The sequence below is a fragment of the Somniosus microcephalus genome, chromosome 16 (genome assembly GCF_052327205.1).
Source record: "Somniosus microcephalus isolate GS21.2 chromosome 16, FLI_Smic_1.0, whole genome shotgun sequence".
In the NCBI taxonomy this organism is placed as follows: domain Eukaryota; kingdom Metazoa; phylum Chordata; class Chondrichthyes; order Squaliformes; family Somniosidae; genus Somniosus; species Somniosus microcephalus.
Genome location: NC_141002.1, coordinates 42,415,621 through 42,439,094, shown reverse-complemented (window position 1 = coordinate 42,439,094; position 23,474 = coordinate 42,415,621). Strand labels below are relative to the sequence as shown.

The window sequence follows — 23,474 nt, the reverse complement described above, 5'->3', positions numbered from 1 at the left end:
AATGGTACATCTTCTGCCAGAACCCAGTTCCACTGAAATTTAGTATGTATTTTAGAAGGAGCACAACCTATCTGACTTACCAAATTCCAATTCCCATCACACAAGCACTTTTGGGGAAAAAAAATGAATCAGACCCCTTTGTACAAAACAAAATTAAAATCAGATATTGGTTATCTATGGAATGAGAAGCCCAAATTGTCAGACACCTTTCCTAAATAGAGTTTTCTCCAATTAATAATCCTGCAAAGATATGTTAACACACATACCATCCTTGCACCAAATGCAAAACCTCCCAATGCACAAAAAGGTGAGGCCCCCATCCTCCCACTCCCTGACGCTTTGTTCGCTTGCTCGACTCATTCTTTCTCCATCTTCCTACCACCTGCCACCGCCACCCCCCCCTTGTTTCTTCGTTCTCTATCTGCCTCTTCTCAGACCTCTTTCTCTCCCTTGTCTTCTCTCTTCTATCTGTCTCCTTGGTTTTCTCTTGCTCTCCTGCTTTTCTCTCCTATTCTGGGGTTTTCTTGTTTCTCTCCTCTGCTTCTGTCCCTCTTTAGGTTACAATACATCTTCACTAACAAATGAGTGGCACTCTTGCACTTTTGGTCCACTTAGCACAGAGGGGAGTGCAAGCTAACTTTGGACTTCATTTTACATCTGTGGGCCAGTATTATGAAATCACATTACTGGCAGGCAGCCTCACCTGTTGGGAACAGATTACTGGGAAATTGCCCGGCTTTCTATGGACTATGAGCATTTTTCTAAACTGCAGACAAGGCTCTGTGCCAGAACATGTAGTTGTATAATTAGCTATCGAGTTTGAAGTGGGCTATGACTGCTATCATCCAGCCTTTTCTGTCAGAGGATTTATGGGGCCCTGTGATTATTTGTTCCTGTGGTAATTTTTTTCTTCCAAGTTTTTAAAGAATTTATTCTCTTCTCCAGCTTTGCCGTAATTTAACGCTTCTTTCTCCCATCCTCTGGTCTCCAATTGCTCCTCCATCTTGCTTCCTCTTGTCCAGACAGCCTTGAAATCCTCACCTCCAATTTTTAAAGAAAACTTTACTTTATTAATATTTGATGCATATTAATGTAACTTTACATATCCATGCAAGAGAAGTAGGTTGGGATTGCACAACATAGGTTGAAAAGAAGTATTACGTAACTACAATCAAAATATGCGTACCCAAACAAGAATACTGAGGGGTAGATTCTAACCAGTAGGCAGCTGACTGCCAGAGCGTGCTATCTGACTGCCTGGTCTACCTTCAGGGCCTGGTCCCGTTACCACTGCTGCTGGCAGACTGCGGGTGCCAAATAGACGCAATATTGGGGGCTCAGTGGCAGCAAGGTAGGTCTTGGAGGGGCCTCTGGCCAGTTGCCTCCCAAAATGGCAATTAGTGTCTTATGTATGTCATAGGACCCTAATTTATATATTAAAAGGGCTTACCACCTGAAACAGGCGGGTGCTCTGGCCGCCCGGTAGTACATATGAACATACTAACAATGATGGACAGGTAAAGATCATCTGGTCTATCGTGCCTGCCCCACACAATTGCGATACCTTGTGTATCACAATATATACGCTCCACCCAAAGCCATGTGATCTGGTGGGAGAGGCAACAAACCAGATAAAAAACCCAGGCCAAAAAAACCTGGGAAATTCCTCTCCAACCTATCTAGGTGATCGAAACTAGTCCAGATCACTCTGACCATGAATTTCCTGCAGTACCTACCTAAGAGGTGCTCTCCTCCCCAGCCAGAAACAAATCTAGCTGTTGCTTGAAGGAATTCAACGAGTCTGTGTCCACCACATGGACGGGAGCCTTTTCCAGAGGTCCAGTATTCTCTGGGAAAAGAACCACCTCCTGATATCTAACCTAGATCTAGTGTTATACAACTTAAATTTGTGACCTCTGGTCCTGCCTAACCAAATTAATTGACAAAACTGTCAGCTGGAACACAATCAATTCCCTTCATTATCTTATAAATCTCAATCAAATGTAAGAAGTCACACGACACCAGGTTATAGTCCAACAGCTTTATTTGAAATCACAAGCTTTCGGAGCGCTGCTCCTTCTTCAGGTGAAGTGGAGAAATGCATAAAGACACAGCTTATATAGTCAGAGAATCATGTCAGATGTTTACAAGTAACCTTTCCAACTGCCATTTATCACACCTCGGCAGAGAGATAATCACAGCAGTCAAAGGTGTGAATGGTGTCCAAACAGGTCAGTCAGGGAAACATTACATCAAAGAACAATGAGGTGGGGTCAAATATTGCAGATGCTGGGGTCTGTATGAAAAACAAAAAAAGACAAAAAACATTTTTTTTGGCTGGAAATCACAGCAGGTCTGTGTAGATGCGGCCGGACCTGCTGTGATTTCCAGCCAAAAAAAATGTTTTTTGTCTTTTTTTGTTTTTCATACAGACCCCAGCATCTGCAATATTTGACCCCACCTCATTGTTCTTTGATGTAATGTTTCCCTGACTGACCTGTTTGGACACCATTCACACCTTTGACTGCTGTGATTATCTCTCTGCCGAGGTGTGATAAATGGCAGTTGGAAAGGTTACTTGTAAACATCTGACATGATTCTCTGACTATATAAGCTGTGTCTTTATGCATTTCTCCACTTCACCTGAAGAAGGAGCAGCGCTCCGAAAGCTTGTGATTTCAAATAAAGCTGTTGGACTATAACCTGGTGTCGTGTGACTTCTTACATTTGTCCACCCCAGTCCAACTCCGGCATCTCCACACCAAATCTCAATCAGATCCCTCCACCCACCCCCCCCCCCCCCCCCCCCAAGTCTACGCTTCTCTAAGTTATAGAGTCCCAACTCCTTTAGCCTATCTTGACAACTAAGACGCTTTAGACTGGGAATTAATCTAGTGGCCCTCCTCTGCACCCTTTCCAAAGCCTCAATATCACCCACCATTGGAGGAGACCAAAACTGGACACAGTATTCCAAGTGCGGCCTGACGTGTGTGGTCTTGTACAAGAACAAAACAGTATGCCTTGTCTTCTACTAAATTGTCCTATGGATACACTCCAACACCCTATTTGCTTTAGCTAGCGGTACACGGCATTGTTGCTCATGTACCTTTAAGGATGTATGCACTAGAATGGCCAAATCTCTTTCTATCTCCACCATCTTTAATGCCTTTCCTTGAAGGATGTATGAATGTTGAGCATTTACCCTGCTCACATGCATAACACTGCACTTACCCAAGTTATACATCATTTTCCAGTCTTGAGCCATATCTCCTAACATCATCTGCCTGAAGCAGATGATCATCATCTACAGTTCTAACACTTGCACAGATCTTGGTATCATCTGTAAATTTGCAGATTGTGCCCCCAACACCTACATCCAGATCATTAATAAAAATAGTAAACAGCAACGGTCCCAACACTGATCCCTGCGGGACACCTCTAAACAGATCGAAATCCATCTATAACCACTTTTTGCCTACATCCCGTCAGCCAGTTCTGAATCCAGCTCAATATATTACCACTAATACCAGAGGCTTCGCTCTTAGAGAAGCCTCTTATGTAGTAACTTATCAAAAGCTTTTTGGAAATCTAAGTAGACAACGCTTACTGGCCTTCCCTCATCCACCAACTTTGTAACTTCTTGAAAAAATAGAATTAGATTTGTAAGGCATAACCTTTTTATGAAGCCATTTTGGGTGTCCCTAATATGTCCCTCTCTATCCAAGTATTCATATATTGCACCCCTAATGATTCCTTCAAGCATCTTACCGATTATTGATGTTAAACTAATAGGCCTATAGTTACCCGGGTCTGTCTTGTCACCTTTTTTTAAAGATGGGGACTAACTACATTAGTCTCCTTCCAGTCTACAGGAACTATTCTAGAGTGCAGTGAGCTATTAAAAATACAGGCTAAGGACTCGCACAGCACATGCCCCATCTCCCTGAGAGCCCTTGGGTGGATATCATCTGGCCCGGCTGCTCTATCTACTTTCAAGTTCTTAATTCTTTCTAAAACAATATGTTCATCTATGTTAATATTAGTTTTGTTAGCAACATTATAAAATTCTAGCATCAAGAGTGAAGACCAATGCAAAGTACTCTTAATATTTCCGCCATACCCAGTGAGTCCTTTGTAACCTTTTCAAGATGGCGTCGGCTGCATCGGAAACAGGGTGCTAGGTTTCCCCCCCACGATTTTTGAGGCAGTACTACTCTATTTCTGGCTAGTGGAATCCATGGAAATCTCCCTCTGCAATTGCAACCCGGAGTGCAAGTGGATAAATCATTTAAGCTCAAAGAAATTTGGCAGCTTGAAGTCAGAACACACAAAAGAAATACATTGCAGTTATAATTGGAACGTAAAGCTTCTGGTTGGAACAGTACCTCTGGATATACGCCAATTAGGGCCTCGGCTTTTGAATAGAATTCCTCTTTCAGTGAGATCACAATCACTTGGAAGTTCTTCCTGGATTGATCTCTGATGTAATTTGTAACCTGAGCACAAGAACATATGAACATTTTTTTAAAAAGGCAGGATGTGACTGTCAGGTCCAAAAATGGTCAGCCTACCCATGAGAGTGCAACTTTGTGCACTCCCCACCCAACTGCTGGTAATGCTAATTCCTTGGAAGGCCAAAAAGGCCAGTGGCCAATTTCAAGAAAATCGCTGGGAAATTCTTCTGGACTCCATAAGAGAATCGAGCAAGCACCAGGCAGCTATGGATATATCACTAGGCGAACATAATTTCCTCATGGTGAACCACTGCACATATTGTAGTATAATCTGCACCATAGCATACTATTCATGTCCTCAAGATCATTGATCACGCTATAAGAATAATTCTGAGTGTCTGTTCTGGCCACTTATGAAAGTATAGCACTTCTTTGTGCTGACGATATTGTCATCTCACTTGCGGATCTAATGTGCTTGACTCACCATTTAACCAATGGGATATGGTGATGGATGCCTTAAATGTGGTACAGGAAACTTTCTGATATCCGGCACTGACGGGACCGAGCTGGTGCCGTAACATCAAAAGTGCCGGACATACCAGAGTTAATGTTTAAACATACAGAACTGAGAAGCTCCGTGTGAATCAACAAACCCTGTTGCTTAGCAACAGCTTCAAAACAATCTGCTGCAACTGCAAGCATCTGAAGCTGTTGCTATAGCTACAGACCTTGCAGTGCTTGGGGAAAAAAAAGCAACGAGAACTAAAAAAACATATAGAAAACGGCTCCTGATTTTTGCCGTTAGATCGAGTATTCCGGACATACAACCTCTGGATAAACCAAAGTTTCCTATATATGGCTTTGCACAGAGATCTCAAAGACACAAGGGGTGTCAGTCCCAATTGTTGCAGTACCTGGAAATACCGTCTGAGGCAGAAACAGACTGTTCGTAACCTTGGTGTCATATCTGACCCCGAGATGAGCTTCCGACCACATGTCCGCGCCATCACTAAGACTGGCCATTTCCACCTGCATAACATTGCTTGACTCCGCCCCATCTCAACTCTGCTAAAACCCTCATCCATGCCTTTTCTGCCTCTAGACTTGACTATTCCAACACACTCCTGGCCGGTCTCCCACTTTCTACCCTCTGTAAACTTGAGGTCATCCAAAACTCCCGGTTAAGCAACGCCTAGAATTTAAAATTCTCATCCTTGTTTTCAAATCCCTCCATGGCCTAGCGCTCCTCCAATTCTGGCCTCTAGAGCACCCCGATTTTAATCATTCTACCATTGGCAGCGTGTCTTCAGCTGCCAAGGCACTATGGAATTCCCTCCCTGAACCTCACCGCCTTTCTCCTTAAAACCTATATTTTTGACCAAGCTTTTGGTCATCTGCTCTGATAGCTCCTCATGTGGCTTGGTGTCACATTTTGTTTGATAACGCTCGAGTGAAGCACCTTGCAATGTTTTACTACGTTAAAGGCGGTATATAAATACAAGTTGTTGTTGTTGGGTGCCAACTTTAACTCAGACACAAATTGGGGATCATGTTGAGATGCAGTGAAGGACACTTTGATCTATCTCACCTTTCTTCAATGACAACACATCTCAAAGCAGGTTAAGCTTGCCCAAATAATTCTCCTTTGTGATTCAGAGACTGGGTCTGCAACAGAAGAGCTTCCTTCAGCCTTCGTGTGAGATCCAGGATCAAACTGTGATGTGGATATCTAATTAAAAAGGGGGAAAACTTTCGGGGACGGAGGGCTCTGGCATACATCAATCTGTCGCTGAGCATCTTAGCAGGGGAGTCAGCTTCACAGTGAGCACATTTTTATCAAAGACCTTCACAAGGACCTGCATTAAAGCATTTTGGTGGAGTATCTGTGGTATGCAGTATTAGACTTGGATACAGTTGTTGAGAGCAGAGGCCTATTGTATAGTTGATGAAACAGAGACGAGGGACAACAGCTGGAATCTGGAGATCGGTACGAGAATATGTGCTTATAATAATAAGCACATGTTTGGTTCTGACCATGACTGGGTTGTAGAGGTAAACAAATATTGCTGGAAGTTAGGAGAGAAATGGGGTGGGAGGGGGGTGCTACAAAGTATTACAGCACAGAAACAGGCCATTCGGCCCAACAGGTCCATGGGATGTTTATGCACCACACAAGCCTCCTCCCACCCCTCTTCATCTAGCCCCATCAACATATCCTTCCAGTCCTTTCTCCTTCATCTAGCTTCCCCTTGAATTCAGCTATGCTATTCACTTCAACTCCGTGGTTGCGAGTTCCACATTCTAACCACTCTCTGGGTAAAGAAGTTTCTCCTGAATTCCCGATTGGATTTATTAATGATTATCTTATATTTATGGCTCCTAGTTCTGGTCTCGCCCGCAAGTACAAACATCTTCTCTACATCTACCCTATCAAACCCTTTCATAATCCTGAAGACCTCCATCAGGTCACCCCTCAGTCTTCTCTTTTCTAGAGAAAACAGCCCCATCATTTTGTTCAATCTTTCCCAATAGGTATAACCTCTCTGTTCTGGCATCATTCTAGTAAATGGAGGACGGTGTTCACTGTGGAGGGGGGGCGGGGAGAAAAAGAGAGTTGGGGGGGGGGGGGGCGGGGAAAAAAAGAGAGTTGGGGGGGGCGGGGAGAAAAAGAGAGTGGGGGGGGGCGCCGATGGCATGGAATGGGAAACAGGTTTGCTTGGTGGTGGGGGTGGGGGAAGCACTCCTGCTCCTCCTGGCCCACAAGCAGTGCTGAAAAAGCACTTAACCTGTTCCACGCAGCAGTCCTTTGCCTTCCTTTAGCTGCTGGGTTTCCCGAGGCCCGGGAAACCCTGCCGGCCAGTGTTAAAAGCTGGAACAGAAAAAATCTGATATGTGCAGCCTCATTAAAATATTTAAATAAGCGACCCACCTCCTGGGAGCAGGTTGGTTGCCCGCCCCCATGTGCGGTTTGGGTTTGAGCTTTTTTACATTTTAACATACCATCTGAACCAAACCCACCCGTTTTTGGGGGGTTAAAATGACCCCATAATGTCCTATTACACCAGTTGATACCAGTATTTTCTTACAGGTGGGTAAACCTAGTATTACATTACCATGCTTTAGCTGCATAGTTACTGGCCAGTGCCACTTACTTTTCTTCTTTGCAGAATTGCTTAGAACTAGATTGAACTCCATTGGTGCTGACTGATGTGCAGTCTTTCAAAAGGTAAAATAAGTTGGCACTAAAGAATGGAGTTTCAACTGGGATGTCATGAGGCACTGAGCTTTTGGGCAGCATAAGCCAATGTAAAGGAGATCGATTACAACCAATGCTGTTGTGATGAGGAAACAAGTGGGCTCTGTTTTGTGCTGCAAGACACTTCGGAGGCTAAACTGGGCTCTGTAGCGCCCGATTTTTGTGCGCTACGAGTCCTCCTGATGGTCAAAAATGGTGCTCACGATGCATGTGCACACTTCTGACAGGAAGTGCGCCGGACGTCATATGTGTAAAGGGGTTTGCGTGCGCACAACTAACGGCTGCTGGAACCATGCAGAGCATGACATCAATCAGTGTGCAACACTGATTTGATGCCAGCGCTGCCATTTTCGAGCTACATGATACAGCCTACATCCTCTCTTAACTTCGCACATTAAACAGTATGAAGGACCCCGCACCAGGGCTATTTAAAGGGACTATGCACTACTTACAGATTAGTTATTGGATTATTCCTTCTGGCTGTTGGTGCAATTCTACGCTTTTGGGAGCTTTCCTATACTCGCTTTGTTTCGATAGTCTACAGGGAGTGGTCAGGCTGGCGCTGAAGTACTTTTTTGGTGACTTAGAGGCTTGTGCTGAGACTAGTTGCTTGCAGACCCGGGTGGCCTAAGAACATAAGAAGTAGGAGCAGGAGTAGGCCATACGGCCCCTCGGGCCTGCTCCACCATTCAATAGGATCATGGCTGATCCGAACCTAGACTCACGTCCACTTCCCTGCCCGTTCCCCGTAACCACTTATTCGCTAGGAAACTGTCTATCTCCGTTTTAAATTTATTTAATGTCGCAGCTTCCACAGCTCTCTGAGGTAGCAAATTCCATAGATTTACCACCCTCTGAGTGAAGAAGTTTCTCCTCATCTCAGCTTTGAAAGGGCAGCCCCTTATTCTAAGATTATGCCCCCTAGTTCTAGTCTCACCCATCAGTGGAAACATCCTCACCGCATCCACCCGATCAAGCCCCCTCACAATCTTATATGTTTCGATAAGATCGTCTCTCATTCTTCTGAATTCCAATGAGTAGAGGCCCAACCTACTCAACCTTTCCTCATAAGTCAACACCCTCATCTCCGGAATCAACCGAGTGAACCTTCTCTGAACTGCCTTGAGAGCAAGTATATCTTTTCTTAAATATGGAAACCAAAACTGTACGCAGTATTCCAGTTGTCGCCTCACCAGTACCCTGTATAACTGCAGCAAGACTTCCCTGCTTTTATACTCCATCCCCCTTGCAATAAAAGCCAAGATTCCATTGGCCTTCCTGATCACCTGCTGTACCTGCATACTAACCTTCTGTGTTTCATGCACCAGGACCCCCAGATCCCTTTGAACTGTAGCACTTTGCAGTTTCCATTTAGATAGTAACTTGCTCTATGATTTTTTCTGCCAAAGTGCATAACCTCACACTTTCCAACATTATATTCCATCTGCCAAATTTTTGCCCACTCACTTAGCCTGTCTATGTCCTTTTGCAGGTTTTTTATGTCCTCCTCACTCACTGCTTTCCCTCCCATCTTTGTATCGTCGGCAAACTTGGATACGTTGCACTCGGTCCCTTCCTCCAAATCGTTAATATAGATTGTAAAGAGTTGGGGTCCCAGCACTGACCCCTGCGGAACACCACTAGTTACTGATTGCCAACCCGAGAATGAACCATTTATCCCAACTCTCTGTTTTCTGTTAGATAGCCAATCTTCCACCCATGCTAGTATATTGCCCCCAATCCTGTGATTTTTTATCTTGTGTAGTAATCTTTTGTGTGGCACCTTGTCAAATGCCTTTTGGAAGTCCAAATACACCACATCCACTGGTTCCCCCTTATCCACCCTGTTTGTTACGTCCTCAAAGAATTCGAGCAAATTTGTCAAACATGACTTCCCCTTCGTAAAACCATGTTGACTCTGTCCGATTAAATTATGCTTATCCAAATGTCCTGTTACTGCTTCCTTAATAATGGACTCCAACATTTTACCAACCACAGATGTTAGGCTAACTGGTCTATAGTTTCCAGCCTTTTGTCTGCCTCCCTTTTTAAATAAGGGTGTTACATTAGCAGTTTTCCAATCTGCTGGGACCTTTCCTGAATCCAGGGAGTTTTGGAAAATTACCACCAATGCATCTACAATCCCTACCGCTACTTCTCTCAAGACCCTAGGATGTAAGCCATCAGGTCCAGGGGATTTATCCGCCTTTAGTCCCATTATCTTACCGAGTACCACCTCCTTAGTGATTTTAATCGTGTTTAGCTCCTCCCCCCCATAGCACCCTAGTCGGCCTTCCTCTTGGACTGGGAGAATGGAGAGGGGTCACGCAGAGCAGGACAAGTTGTTAGAAGAGGGAGGAGGGGGAAGAAGGGCTCGCAGCAGGAGGCCATATCCGCAGAGGGTGTTTAGGGAGCAATTCTCTTACCTGAACTTTAGTGACGACCAATGCTTGAGACGTCTGCGCTTCACTAAAGAAGCCGTGACTGAAATCTGCCAACTGCTGCAGCCACAACTGCAACCTCAGAGCAGGGCAAGGACCACATTAACTGTGGCTGTCAAGGTTACTGTGGCTCTGAACTTGTTTGTGTCTAGCTGCTTCCAGGCTACTGCTGGAGATATAAGCAACATCTTGCAGTTTGCAGTACACCGCTGCATAAGGGAGGTCACTGAGGCTCTCCATGCAAAGAGAGACAGCTTCATCTCATTCCCTCTTGCCAGAGTCAAGCAGGCAGTGCAAGCACGAGGGTTTGCTCGGATTGCAACCTTCCCCATGGTGCAGGGTGTTATTGACTGCACGTACATTGCTTTGCGTGCGCCTCATATCAACTCTGCCATTTTCCTGAATTGAAAGGGATTCCGCTCCCTCACTAAGCAGCTGATGTACGACCACAGGCAGCACATCATGCAGGTCAATACCAGATATCCTGGCAGTAGTCATGATTCGTTCATTCAGCGTCCGCTGTGCCAGATGTATTTGACCCACCACGGCAAATCAAAGTGTGGCGATGTGGTAAACCACGTTCACTATCGTATCACTGTTAGTAGTTAGCACTGTTCACCACTGTTCGTTATAACTGTATCACTGACCACTATTGTATCACGGTACGAGGTCGCCTCTTGCCACACTGCTATACCTGGGATGACCACTGCCGACTCCGCCTTGGCTCCACCCACCAGGCCAGGTATAAAGGTGTGCGACTGGCTGGTATTCCTCCTGCTTGGATCGGATCACCCACGAGAGTGGGCTCTGTTATTTAGTCAATAAAAACCTTTAGTCACCTTCGTAACTCTTCGCCTTTTATTGGAGGAATTGATAGGTATATCAATTTTATTGACTAAATAACAGAGCCCACTCTCGTGGGTGATCCGATCCAAGCAGCAAACTCAGCCGCAGACTTTAAACACTGGCTGGTCTGCTTCGAATCATACCTGAGAGAATCCAGCGTCCCTCAGGCATCCAAACTAAGTGTCCTGCAGGCACAACTGAGCCCGAGAGTATACACTCTCATCGAGGACATGACTACCTACGAGACCGCCATCAACCTGCTGAAACAGAAGTACCGGACCCCGGTAAACTACATGTACGCTAGGCACCTCCTAAGATCACGGCCGCAACAGCCAGGAGAATCAGTAGCCGAATTCTCACAGGCGCTATATGCACTCGCCAGGAACTGTGACTTTAAATCGGTGTCGGCAGCCGAAAATACTGAAGATAATATCCGCGACGCATTCCTGAAAGGCCTACGGTCCGAGTACTCACGGCAAAGACTGCTGGAAGCTAAAGACCTCAGCATGGAAAAAGCTGAAGCCCTCGCTATCTCCCTGGAAGTGGCCCACCAAGATCAGGAAGCATTCACCAGGTACTGCTCGCGACCCTGGGACTCGGGCCCGACCCCTACCACAGCACCCTTCCCAGCGCCGCCCCCGGGACCTACCTCTGCGTCGGCGTCCCGGACCCGACCGGCCCCGCCACCCCCGGCACCGACATCGGGCATCCGCGATCGGGCCGCCGGCTGTTTTTTTTGTGGCCAGGAGAAGCACCCGAGGTCGCGCTGCCCAGCCAAGAACTCCATATGTAAAACCTGCCTGAAGAAAGGCCACTTCTCCAAGGCCTGCAGGAGCGGATCCTCAGAGGCCAGCAGTGCCGCATGCGAACTATGGGGGCGGCCATCTTCGTTTAGGGCAACTGAGGCCAGCATCCCCACACATGAGTCATGGGGGCGGCCATCTTTGTTTAGGGCAACTGAGGCCAGCATCCCCACATGAGTCATGGGGGCGGCCATCTTTGATTAAGGCAACCGACCCCAATAGTGCCTCATGGGGCCCTACCTCGTGGGAGACGCCATTTTACTCACCACGCCCGACCGCCTCGCCCGCAGATGACAACGACTCGCTCAGCTACACACTAGCTTCCGTCACCCTGGACCAAGCCCGCCCGCACCATCTGTCCAAGTCAATGATGGACATCAAAGTGAACGGCCACGCCACGACCTGCCTGTTCGACAGCGGAAGCACGGAGAGCTTCATCCACCCAGACACGGTGAGCCACTACTCCCTCTCTGTCCTACCAACGCGCAGCCGAATCTCGATGGCATCGAGGTCCCACGCCACGGACATCAGCGGCTACTGTGTCGTGACCCTGTCGGTTAAGGGCACGGAGTATAAAAACTTTAAACTCCTCGTCCTCCCCCATCTCTGCGCTGCCGTCCTACTAGGGCTGGACTTCCAATCCCACCTCCAAAGCGTAACCCTAGCATACGGTGGACCCCTCCCCCCACTCACAGTCAACAACCAGCAAACGTTAAACCGCCCACCGCGTAACACCTGCAGCCTCTCCACCCTCAAGGTCCCGCCACCCTCTCTGTTTGCTAACCTTACCCCTGACTGCAAACCCGTCGCTACCAAGAGCAGGCGGTATAGCGCCGGGGACAGAGCCTTCATTAGCTCTGAGGTGCGGCGCCTCCTGAAAGAGGGCATTATCGAGGGGAGCAGCAGCCCCTGGCGTGCCCAGGTCGTAGTTGTAAAGACCGGCGATAAAAACCGCCTGGTCATCGACTACAGCCAGACCATAAACAGATATACCCAGCTGGACGCATACCCCCTCCCCCGCATATCTGACATGGTCAATCAGATTGCACAGTATAAAGTATTCTCGACCATCGACCTGAAGTCGGCCTACCACCAACTCCCTATCCACCCTGAGGACCGCCAGTATACCGCCTTCGAGGCGAATGGGCGCCTATACCACTTCCTTAGGGTCCCCTTCGGTGTCACTAATGGGGTCTCGGTCTTCCAAAGGGAGATGGACCAGATGGTTGACCAGAACGAACTGCAGGCTACATTCCCCTACCTAGATAACGTCACTATCTGCGGCCGCGACCGGCAGGAACATGACGCGAATCTGGAGAAATTCCTCCGTACGGCCCAACGGCTGAACCTCACCTACAATAAGGAGAAATGCGTGTTTAACACCACGCGCCTTGCCATCCTCGGCTGCGTAGTGGAGAACGGAATCATCGGCCCCGACCCAGAAAGAATGCGCCCCCTCATGGAGCTACCCCTCCCCCACTGCCCTAAAGCACTTAGGAGAACCCTGGGGCTTTTCGCCTACTATGCCCAATGGGTACCCAATTACGCGGACAAAGCCAGACCCCTCCTGAAAGCCACTTCCTTCCCCCTCACGGAGGAGGCGTGCGCGGCCTTCTCCCTCATTAAGGGAGACATAGCCAAGGCCACGATGCACGCAGTGGACGAGTCCATCCCCTTTCAGGTGGAGAGCGACGCATCCGACTTCGCCTTAGCCGCCACCCTAAACCAGGAGGGGAGGCCAGTGGCCTTCTTCTCAAGGACCCTACAGGGCCCCGAGATCCGACATTCGTCGGTCGAGAAAGAGGCCCAGGCGATCGTGGAGGCAGTACGGCGCTGGAGGCACTACCTGGCAGGCAAACGATTTACCCTCCTCACCGACCAGCGTTCGGTGGCTTTCATGTTTAATAACAAGCTGAAGGGCAAAATCAAGAATGACAAGATTTTGAGATGGAGAATCGAGCTCTCCACCTACGATTATGAGATCTTGTACCGGCCAGGCAAGCTGAACGAATCCCCTGATGCCCTTTCACGAATGACATGCGCCAGCGCGCATATCGATAGGCTTCAGACCCTCCACGACCAGCTCTGCCACCCCGGAGTCACCAGACTCTACCATTTCATTAAGGCCCGCAACCTGACCTACTCCATCGAGGAGGTCAGGACCATGACCAGGAACTGCCAGACCTGTGCGGAGTGCAAACCGCACTTCTATAGGCCGGACCGAGCAAGCCTGATCAAGGCCACCCGCCCCTTCGAGCGCCTGAGCATCGACTTTAAGGGGCCCCTCCCGTCCTCTGACCGTAATGTGTACTTCCTCAACATCGTTGATGAGTACTCCCGTTTCCCCTTTGCCTTCCCCTGCCCCGACATGACCAGTAGCACGGTCATTAAGTGCCTGAATGCCCTCTTCGCCTTGTTCGGGTTCCCGAACTATATACACAGCGACCGGGGCTCCTCCTTCATGAGCGAGGAACTCCGGCAATTCCTCCTAGAGAGAGGTATTGCAGCAAGCAGGACCACCAGCTACAACCCCAGAGGTAACGGTCAGGTGGAAAGAGAGAACTCGACGGTATGGAAGGCCGTCCTCTTAGCCTTAAAGTCTAAGGGCCTCCCAACCTCCCGCTGGCAAGAAGTCCTCCCGACAGCGCTGCACTCCATCCGGTCATTACTTTGCACGGCCACTAACACCACCCCCCATGAACGAATGTTCGTTTTCCCCAGGAAGTCGACTACGGGAACCACTCTACCAACCTGGCTGACCGCCCCGGGGCCGGTCTGGCTGCGGAAACACGTGAGGACCCATAAAACGGACCCCCTGGTCGAGAGGGTGAACCTCCTGCACGCCAACCCCCAGTACGCCTACGTGGCGTACCCAGACGGGCGGGAGGACACTGTCTCCCTACGAGACCTCGCACCCTCAGCCGATCCGGAAACACCGTCACCACCCCCCCCAACCTCAGTCCAGGTAGACGGCATGCCGGAACCCCACGAGCCCTCGCCGACCACGCAAACACCAGCATCAACACCGGATAAGGCACCAGCACCGGATAAGGCAACACCACCGCTGCGGCGATCGGAGAGGCTTACGAAGCCTCCGGACAGACTGACCTACCAGAATTGGTAGTACACTTCACCCCGCCGGACTTAATTCTAAACAAGGGGTGAATGTGGTAAACCACGTTCACTATCGTATCACTGTTAGTAGTTAGCACTGTTCACCACTGTTCGTTATAACTGTATCACTGACCACTATTGTATCACGGTACGAGGTCGCCTCTTGCCACACTGCTATACCTGGGATGACCACTGCCGACTCCGCCTTGGCTCCACCCACCAGGCCAGGTATAAAGGTGAGCGACTGGCTGGTATTCCTCCTGCTTGGATCGGATCACCCACGAGAGTGGGCTCTGTTATTTAGTCAATAAAAACCTTTAGTCACCTTCGTAACTCTTCGCCTTTTATTGGAGGAATTGATAGGTATATCAGGCGACAAGGGTTATCCACTCACGATATGGTTCATGATTCTGGTCTGGAATCCATGCACACGTGCACAGCAGGCATACAATGAGAGCTATGCTGCCACAAGGAATATTATAGAGCACAGCATCAGTGTCCTCAAGCAATGCTTCCACCGCCTGGTGCTTCCCCAGAGGCTACAGCATGGCTGGTGGAAAGCTGCTGACCTTCAATTCAGAACACTGCAGATGGCCTTGGAGGGAGACCTCGAGCAGCTCTGGGCCTAAAAGAGGCCAGTTTCAGACTGCACCATCTCGTCCTGGGCTGCACCTGGCTGGCTGACAGACAACATCAAGGGCACTGGCGGAGTGGCAGCATGAATGCCGTCATCCTGAGAGAGGTCAGCAGGTTCGTATTCCATGGAGCCACTACCACTCTTGGGGGTGACGTCTCAGCAATCCTACTAATATGTTGCAGAACAGATTGCTGGAGTGCTGCGACGCCCTGGAAGCCCCTTTGAACACTGGTATCCAGAGCCATGATGGCAGCACTCAGACTTTTGGTGGAAGCGGAGACACCGGTCATCAGACGCTGCATCATGGCTGGTTCCACAGGTGTGCTGATGGAGGTGGCCACCCATTCCATGTTGGAAAGGATGGGCTCCGAGCTCTGCGCAAAGCCCTGTGTCAAGTTGGTTTTGGACTCCATGCTCCTCGACATTGAGCACAGGCTTTCCGGCAGGGTTCCCAGTGTACCAAGCATTTAGGTGTGTACACCCATCAGCCTTCTTCTGTAGTCTGATCCACTGAATTCCTCATCGAGTCCTCAGCAGCAGAACCAGTGCGACCTTGCCCTCTGGCGAGCTGGCACCTGTGCTATCCTTTCCCCGCCCTGGCTCCTGCGCACTTGTGCCCGCTATCTCACCACATGCAGATCCCTCCTCTATCCTATCCTCTAAAATACACAGTGTCAGTATCTGAGCTGGTGGTTGCCACTATGAGATCGAGTGACGACATCTCTGCATCTTGACTTTCTTCTTCCTCCTCTGTCTGGGCAGGTTCCAGTTCTTGAATATCTGAAATGAAAATGGGACAAAGGTTGGGTTGTGGTGAGGGGCGAGGAGAGGAGAAAGTAAGATGCTTACACCCATTGCAGCTTCTCAGTCAGAAGAGATTGAGGGATGAGGGAGTGGGATGAAAGGAGGAGGATTAGGTATGCGGCTACCCTCATCAATCGCTTCAGCCCCGCCGGTGGCCACAGCCTCAGCAATGCCCCTTCCCATAATGGCCAGCACTATCTCCTCCATGGGGGTTAAAACATGCAGGTGCGCTTGTCCCCCCTCCTCCAGTTAATTCCTGCTGCTTCTTGTTGTGCGCCACCTTCTCCTGCAAGAAAGAGGAAGGTGTGTCAGTGAGTGTCGTGCAATGTTTGGGTGATGTGGTTGTCACGGTTTATTAGCTGCCAGTGTGTGCAAGTTGTGAGATGTGGGTGTGAGGCTTGCAACAGTGCCAAGTGTGTGAGGGTCAGGTAAAGCATATGAATGGTAGGGTTGAGTCCTGATTGATAGCGACTTTTGGTAGATGGATGAGGAGGATGTAGTTAATTGAGCAGTGGATGAGGCTAGTTGCGCAGTTGGTAGGATATGGCTTTTGAAGATAAACTCAATGACCTTGACAACTCGTGTGAGATCATGAAACTTCTTCCTGCTCTGCATCCAGGTTCTTGCAGCTATACTCCTGGCATTGACCTCCACCGCCATCGCTTCCCTCTGCCTCCTGAGCATGTGTCTGAGGGCCTCCTGCCCCCCTGAGGATACAGGACATCTCTCCTCTGTTCTACCTCTTCCACCCACCAAGACCTCCAGTGTAGTGTCTGAAAACCTTGGTGCACACTCTCTACTATGATCAGCTATTGTTGAATCTTCCACAGCACACTTTTGAAAGTACTCTCACAACCTCCTACAGCCACAATGCACTTCCCCTTTAAGAGGTGCAGGTTGGCTTTAAGTAGCGCTAGGCAATTGCGATATCTGGTCCCCTGCTGATGCGTGCAGCCAATGTACAGCGCGGGGAGTGTTGGCTGCATTTATATATATATAAATCGGTACTTCTGTCATTCTGTCTTTCTATCTGTCTATCTGTCTGTCATCGCGTGTGCGTTGCGGGTATGCACTCGAAAGTTACAGGGCGTACCTACGCGCGCGTTACCTCCAAAGAAAGCTTACGCTTCCGAGACGGTTTTAAGCGTATTTACGTTTCGGCCGGGCTAAAATTGCGCCCGCGGTATCCCAAAAACCTTCAACATTCCGCTCATTAGCATCTCATTATCCGCTCATTAGCGACAGAGTGACCTCGAGCTCGACCAATCGTACGCCGGGTTGCTGGCGTGTGCCGCCGGGCCAATCGGTGCGCGTGTGGCCGGGCTTTATCGTTCTGAACCGAGGTGAGTCGCCGCCATCTTGATTCCAAACTTTTCCTTTCTTTTTCCCGCTTCCTGCATCTTAAAAAAAAACGTTGCTTTTAAAACACATATTGTTTTAAAAAAAAATGATTTAGAAAGTAATTAACTTATCTAATCTCATTAATTTTCCTACCTTTCCCCGTTTTTCCAGGTAGGCCTAGAAGCCTCGGCGTCTCCTCCGCACCCACGCCCGAGCTAGGCACCTCCCGGCCCCACTCGAAGGCTGGAGGGCCGCCTCAGCCCAGCGCCGCTAGGGTGCGCGCGCAGCAGGAGCTGAGACGTCTCTCTCTGCCGGGGCTTGCTGAGCGTCCAGCGTTACCCTGGCAACGGGCGCAATCGGCGGTCTTCACCTCGGGGGGAGGGGGGCGGCCGCGACCCTCGGGGGGGGGGGGGGGGGGGGGGGGGGGGGCCGCGCGCGCAGCAGGAGCAGCTGAGACGCGGCGTCTCTCTCTCTGGCTTGGTCAGCGTCACGGTTGCCCTGGCAACCGGGCCCGCCGGCCGAGAGAGACGCCGCGTCTCAGCTCCTGCTGCGCGCGCAATCGGCGGTCTTCACCTCCGGGGGGGGGGGGGGGGGGGGGGCGCGCAACCCTCGGGGGCCGCGACCCTCGGGGGGGGGCGCCCGCCGCCCTCCCTCCGCCCTCCATCCCCCGCCCTCCCCTCCCCCCCTGCCCTCCCTTCCCCCCTCCCTCCCCCCCGCCCTCCCTTCCCCGCCCTCCCTTCCCCTCCCTCCCCCCCGCCCTCCCTTCCCCTCCCCTGCCCTTCCTTCCCCCCGCCCTCCCTTCCCCGCCCTCCCCCTCCCTCCCTTCCCCGCCCTCCCCTCCGACCTCCCTTCCCCTCCCCCTCCCTCCCCCCTCCCTCTCTTCCCCCCACCCCTCCCCTCCCTCTCTTCCCCCCAGTCGCTCTCTCTCTTCCCCCCAGTCGCTCTCTCTCTTCCCCCCAGTCGCTCTCTCTCTCTCTCTTCCAACAACAACATGCCCTCGAAAAAGCCTCGGCACCGCCGGGCACTTCAGCTAGTGCAGTAATAAATTAAAACAGCAGGCAGCACGAATTTGACATGCTGTCTGCCTTGCAGTCAACAGGCGCGGGTTAATCATGCATCGCGATCCCCGCACCCATTTTGGTATCTTACCCATTTTAATCACCAACATTTTTAATTGCATTATGGAGCAGTATTAAAAATCAAGTCTAAAAGTTTAAAAATGACACTGTTCAGCACTCCCTTGTCCAGTATCCTATTGTACCTGAACATCTCTTCAACTGGTACAAAGACTACATTTTTACATAGAATTTAAAGCACAGAAACAGGCGATTCGGCCCAACCAGTCCATGTCGGCGTTCATGCTCCACTCGATCCTCCTCCTATCCTTCCTCACCTAACTACCAGCATAACCCACTATTGCCTTCTCTCTCATATGCTTATCAAGCCTCCCCTTAAATGCATCTAAATTATTCACCTCACCTACACCCTGTGGTAGCGAGTTCCACATTCTCACTACTCTCTAGGTAAAGAAGTTTCTTCTGAATTCCCTATTTGATTTCTTGGTGATTATCTTTTCAAAAGAGAGACTCGAGGGGGGAGGGGGGAATTACTTATCTAGGCCACCTTGCCTTTAATCATCACCCCCGAAGTGGCCGGCCGCCCAATAAACGCCTTCTGCAGCTGTCGTTGTTTTCGACCGGCGTTGCTGCAGGGGGCGGAAGTCAATTTCGGGTCCAGAGCGCTACGCACGGCGATGATGTCACAATCTCCGGGTGAAGGAGATTGGGGCACAACGCCGTCGCAAGACTCTCGCCGAATACGGCAGGAGTCGATGTCAGCGGTGCGCCTGGCAGCGCCAACGGGGGCACTAACGGAAGGCACCCAATTTCGCCCCCACCCCCAGTCTGTTCAGCCTTTCCTGATTGGTATAACCTCGCATTTCTGGTATCACCTTTGTAAATCTTTTTTTCACATTCTCCAGTGCCTCTATATCCTTATATAATATGGAGACCAGAAATGTACACAGTACTCCAAGTGTGGTCTAACCAAGGTTTGATACAAGTTTAGAATAAATTTCTCTACCCCTCTAGAAATAAACTTTGCTCAATTGGAAACCTAGGAATTTTTTGGCAAATGAATTTCAGTAATTGCTGGGATATGCACCCTCACAGCACACCATACTTACTTTTCCAATATTTGTGTTGTCCAAAGCAGCATCTACTTCATCTAGCACAAAGAAAGGGGTAGGCCGGTAGCTGAAACAGACATAATTATCATTTTTTAAATACAAATAAAAATTACTGGCTTACAATATCTTCTACGGTGAACATAAAACATATTTCGGTTGTAAAATTAGAAATTGGCAAAGTAATTTGAGAGTTCCACTCCCAGAATGGGGTTGTTATGAAATTAAGTGATGAATGATCTAAAAACTGACTTTTCAGGATGGAGTGAGGGAAGTACATGGGATGGAACTTCATTATATAAAAACCTGTTTCATGGAAATAATAAAGGAGAAGAAAATATGTAAACAACACATTTTATAAAGTAATTTTCTCCTTAAACATTTTTTCATTATGTAGCAGTTCGGTTTAAATTTATTAAGTAAATCTGCAAAGCAGCTTCCATTTTTGACAGCAGCTGAACTAAAATAATGTTTATTTGGGGTAGAGTTGTAGACAGAGAAGTTGAACAGTGCACTGGTTAAATACTTGTATAATCTTGCATGTGAACCATGAATGTTGGCAATAATGCAGTAAGCTCTCTCTGTTCCTTTCACTTTTATTTTGAATTACACAAATCCTGCAGTGATTTTTGTTACAATTTCTTGCTCGATTAAAAGGGGTAGTGTGGCGTCAGCAGAAGCAAACATTTAAATTGAAATATGCATATATTTGCAGAATTTACACTTCAATTGTGTATATACATTTCAAAACTATTCACTTGGAAAGATTATGCGAGCGATTTTAAAGTTTAAAGAGGGCGTCCACTATACCCAACTGATGACGTTGATGAGAGACCTAATTTTAATATTCAGGGCGAGCTGCCAGCGCCATTCATGCTACCTATGGTTAGCTTTCCCATTGGGAGGGCAGGAAATCTAGCAGGGCTGCAGATAATTAAAAGCAAGTTGCACCTCTTAAAGGGATGGTGCACATTTGTATGGTGGATATTGGAGCTGGTATTTCCAATTATGCAGAAAAGATGACTGCAGCCAGGGCCCCCAGGTTTGTGGATGGTGTCGTGGAGCAAGTCAACAACAAGAAGGAAGTCCTCTTCCCAAATGATGAGTGCCAGGTGCCCAGGCAAATAGTGCAGCTGCAGTGGAGAGAGGTGACTGAACATGGCAATACCAAAAGCATTGCTCCCCAGACCTGGCATCGGTTACTGCTGACCCTTGCCACTGCACTGCTAATCGTTCTCACCCTCCCCTCTTTCCAGGTCCATCAGAAGTACCAGGCCAAGCTTCAGCAGATGCTGAGAAGGAGAACCCTCCCAAAATGCAGTCATCCGTAACCAACAAGGTAGCTTTTAAAAAAACTTACCTAAATGTGGCTACACTCAAAGAACGCGGTTTGCTGCTGTCTCCCCTCTTGCCACCCGATTCCTCACTTACCGGAGGGCTGCGGCAATGCCAGCAGCGACCAGATCTTCAATTGCACCTCACCTCCGACATGCCATTTGCTCTTGGCAGCTTGATGTAAATGAGGCCCGAGGCCCAATATTGGGGACACTTTGGGCCTCAGCCTTCAGGCGCAGTGATTGAACCTTCCCTCAGGCACCCAAAAATGGACGCCTCTGAATTTTTAGGCCGAAGTGTTTTCCTTCCCCCTCCCCCCACCCCATTTTCTTTGAACACTTTTGCTCCTTAGTTATAAAAATATTGGAGATGGGAAAAATGGCTGTTTGACTGACAGTCAAGAATCATCCAATCAGGTAATGAAGAGTCCGCTTGCTTTCCAATTCGTATGGGAAGGCAGTGCACCATGAGGATGGACGTGTTGGGTGATCAATGGCAGGAGTGTGGTGGTGGGGCAGTTGAAGGTAGGAGGTCATGTGATTAAAAACTCCAGGAATCTGTCCAACCAAAGTTGGAAACCCTAGTCAGGAGGAGGAGAGGAAAAATTTGGAAAAGGAAAAAAAAAAAAAAACCTTTTTATGTATATAACATGTAAATGCAGTTATACAAGTCAAGCTGTCAACTGCCTGATAATGTAAGGAAAACAATGCAAATGTTACTAACAATTTTTCTTCCTATTAAAATAATTGATAATAAATTGGAAAAAAGCTGATTTTAAGCGGATGAAAATGGAACTGGCGGAAATAAACTGGAAAAAATTACTAACAAAGAAATAGAACAGCAGTGAGAAACATTTAAAATGGTAGTCAAGAGAGGCCAGGAAAAAGAACAAACTAGCCAGTAATGACACACCATGGATGAAGAAAGAAATAAGGACAAAATTGAAACTAAATAAAAAGGCATACACTAAGTACATAGACAACAAAGGAGAGAATGACAAAAGGGAATGCGAGAAGGTTAGGAAAGAAGTCAAAAAAAATTAGGAAGGCAAAGAAAAACAACAACATTAAATTATCAAAGAATATAAAAAGAAATAGTAAAGTATTCTACAGACACACAAACAGGATAGGGATAGGGCCACTATACGATAAACTGACAGGTAATGACAGCAAATTGGCAGAAATATTAAATAATTACTTTGCCTTGGTATTTACCAGGGAAACTAACATAGTGGACATGACATAAGAAGAAATGATCAAAAAGGATATAAAGACATTTAAGATAGAAAGGGGGAGATAATTGATATACTAATCAAACGTGGGGTTTGGTATCGAAATAAGAGGGAAGTTCCGTTTCCGAAATGGAGGACGTGGGCCTGGAATTTTAGGGTAATGTAGTAGACTTAATATATTTGGATTTCCAAAAAGTCTTCGATAAGGTACTGCATAGTAGACTCATGACTAAGGTCAGAACATGTGGAGTCAAGGGACAAGTAGCAAATGGATAGCAAGCTGGCTTCAAAACAGAAAACTGAGAGCAGGGGTTAAAAGGTAGTTACTCAGATTGGCAAATAGTGGGAGGCGGTGTTCCACAAGAATCGGTGCTGGGACCACTGTTGTTCACCATTTACAAAAACGATTTGGACTCTGGAATCAGAAGTACAATTTCAAAATTTGCAGATGACATTAAATTGGGGGATGTAGTTAATAGAGAGGAGGAATGCGACAAAGATACAGGAAGACATTAATAAACTTGCAGAATGGGTGCATAATTGGCAAATGAACTTCAATATAGATAAGTGCGAGGTAATACATTTTTGTAGGAGCCACGTACTCCTTGGAAAATAAGTGTCTAAATGAGGTAGAGGAACAGAGGGGTCTGGGAGTACAGATACGCAGATCACTAAATGCAGTGATGCAGGTTAATAAGGCCATAAAAAAAGCAAACAAAGCATTCCTAGAGGGATAAAACTGAAAAACAGAGAGATTATGTTACACTTGTATAGAACCTTGGTTAGACCACACTTGGAGTACTGCGAACAGTTCTGGTCTTCATATTATAAAAAGGATATAGAAGCACTGGAGAATGATACCAGAACCTAAAGGTTATACCCATCAGGAAAGATTGAATAGGCTGGGGCTCTTCTCTCTAGGAAAAAGACTGAGGAGTGACTGGATAGAGGTCTTCAAGATTATGAAAGAGTTTGATAGGGTAGACGTAGAGAAGACGCTTCCACTTGTGGGCAAGACCAGAACTAG

The 23,474-nt window shown here is 48.1% G+C and overlaps 1 protein-coding gene across 1 annotated transcript in view; it reads right to left on the bottom strand.

Moving 5' to 3' along the window:
* Positions 1-23,474, bottom strand: part of LOC147106104 (structural maintenance of chromosomes protein 1B-like) — a 172,432-nt gene that overhangs the window by 2,835 nt on the left and 146,123 nt on the right. Inside the window, exons 23-24 of the mRNA XM_086008868.1 lie at positions 19,882-19,951; positions 4,386-4,496 (exon numbers count right to left, since the gene is read on the bottom strand). Coding sequence (XP_085864994.1) covers positions 4,386-4,496; positions 19,882-19,951 — 181 coding nt within the window. The remainder of the gene's footprint in view (positions 1-4,385; positions 4,497-19,881; positions 19,952-23,474) is intronic.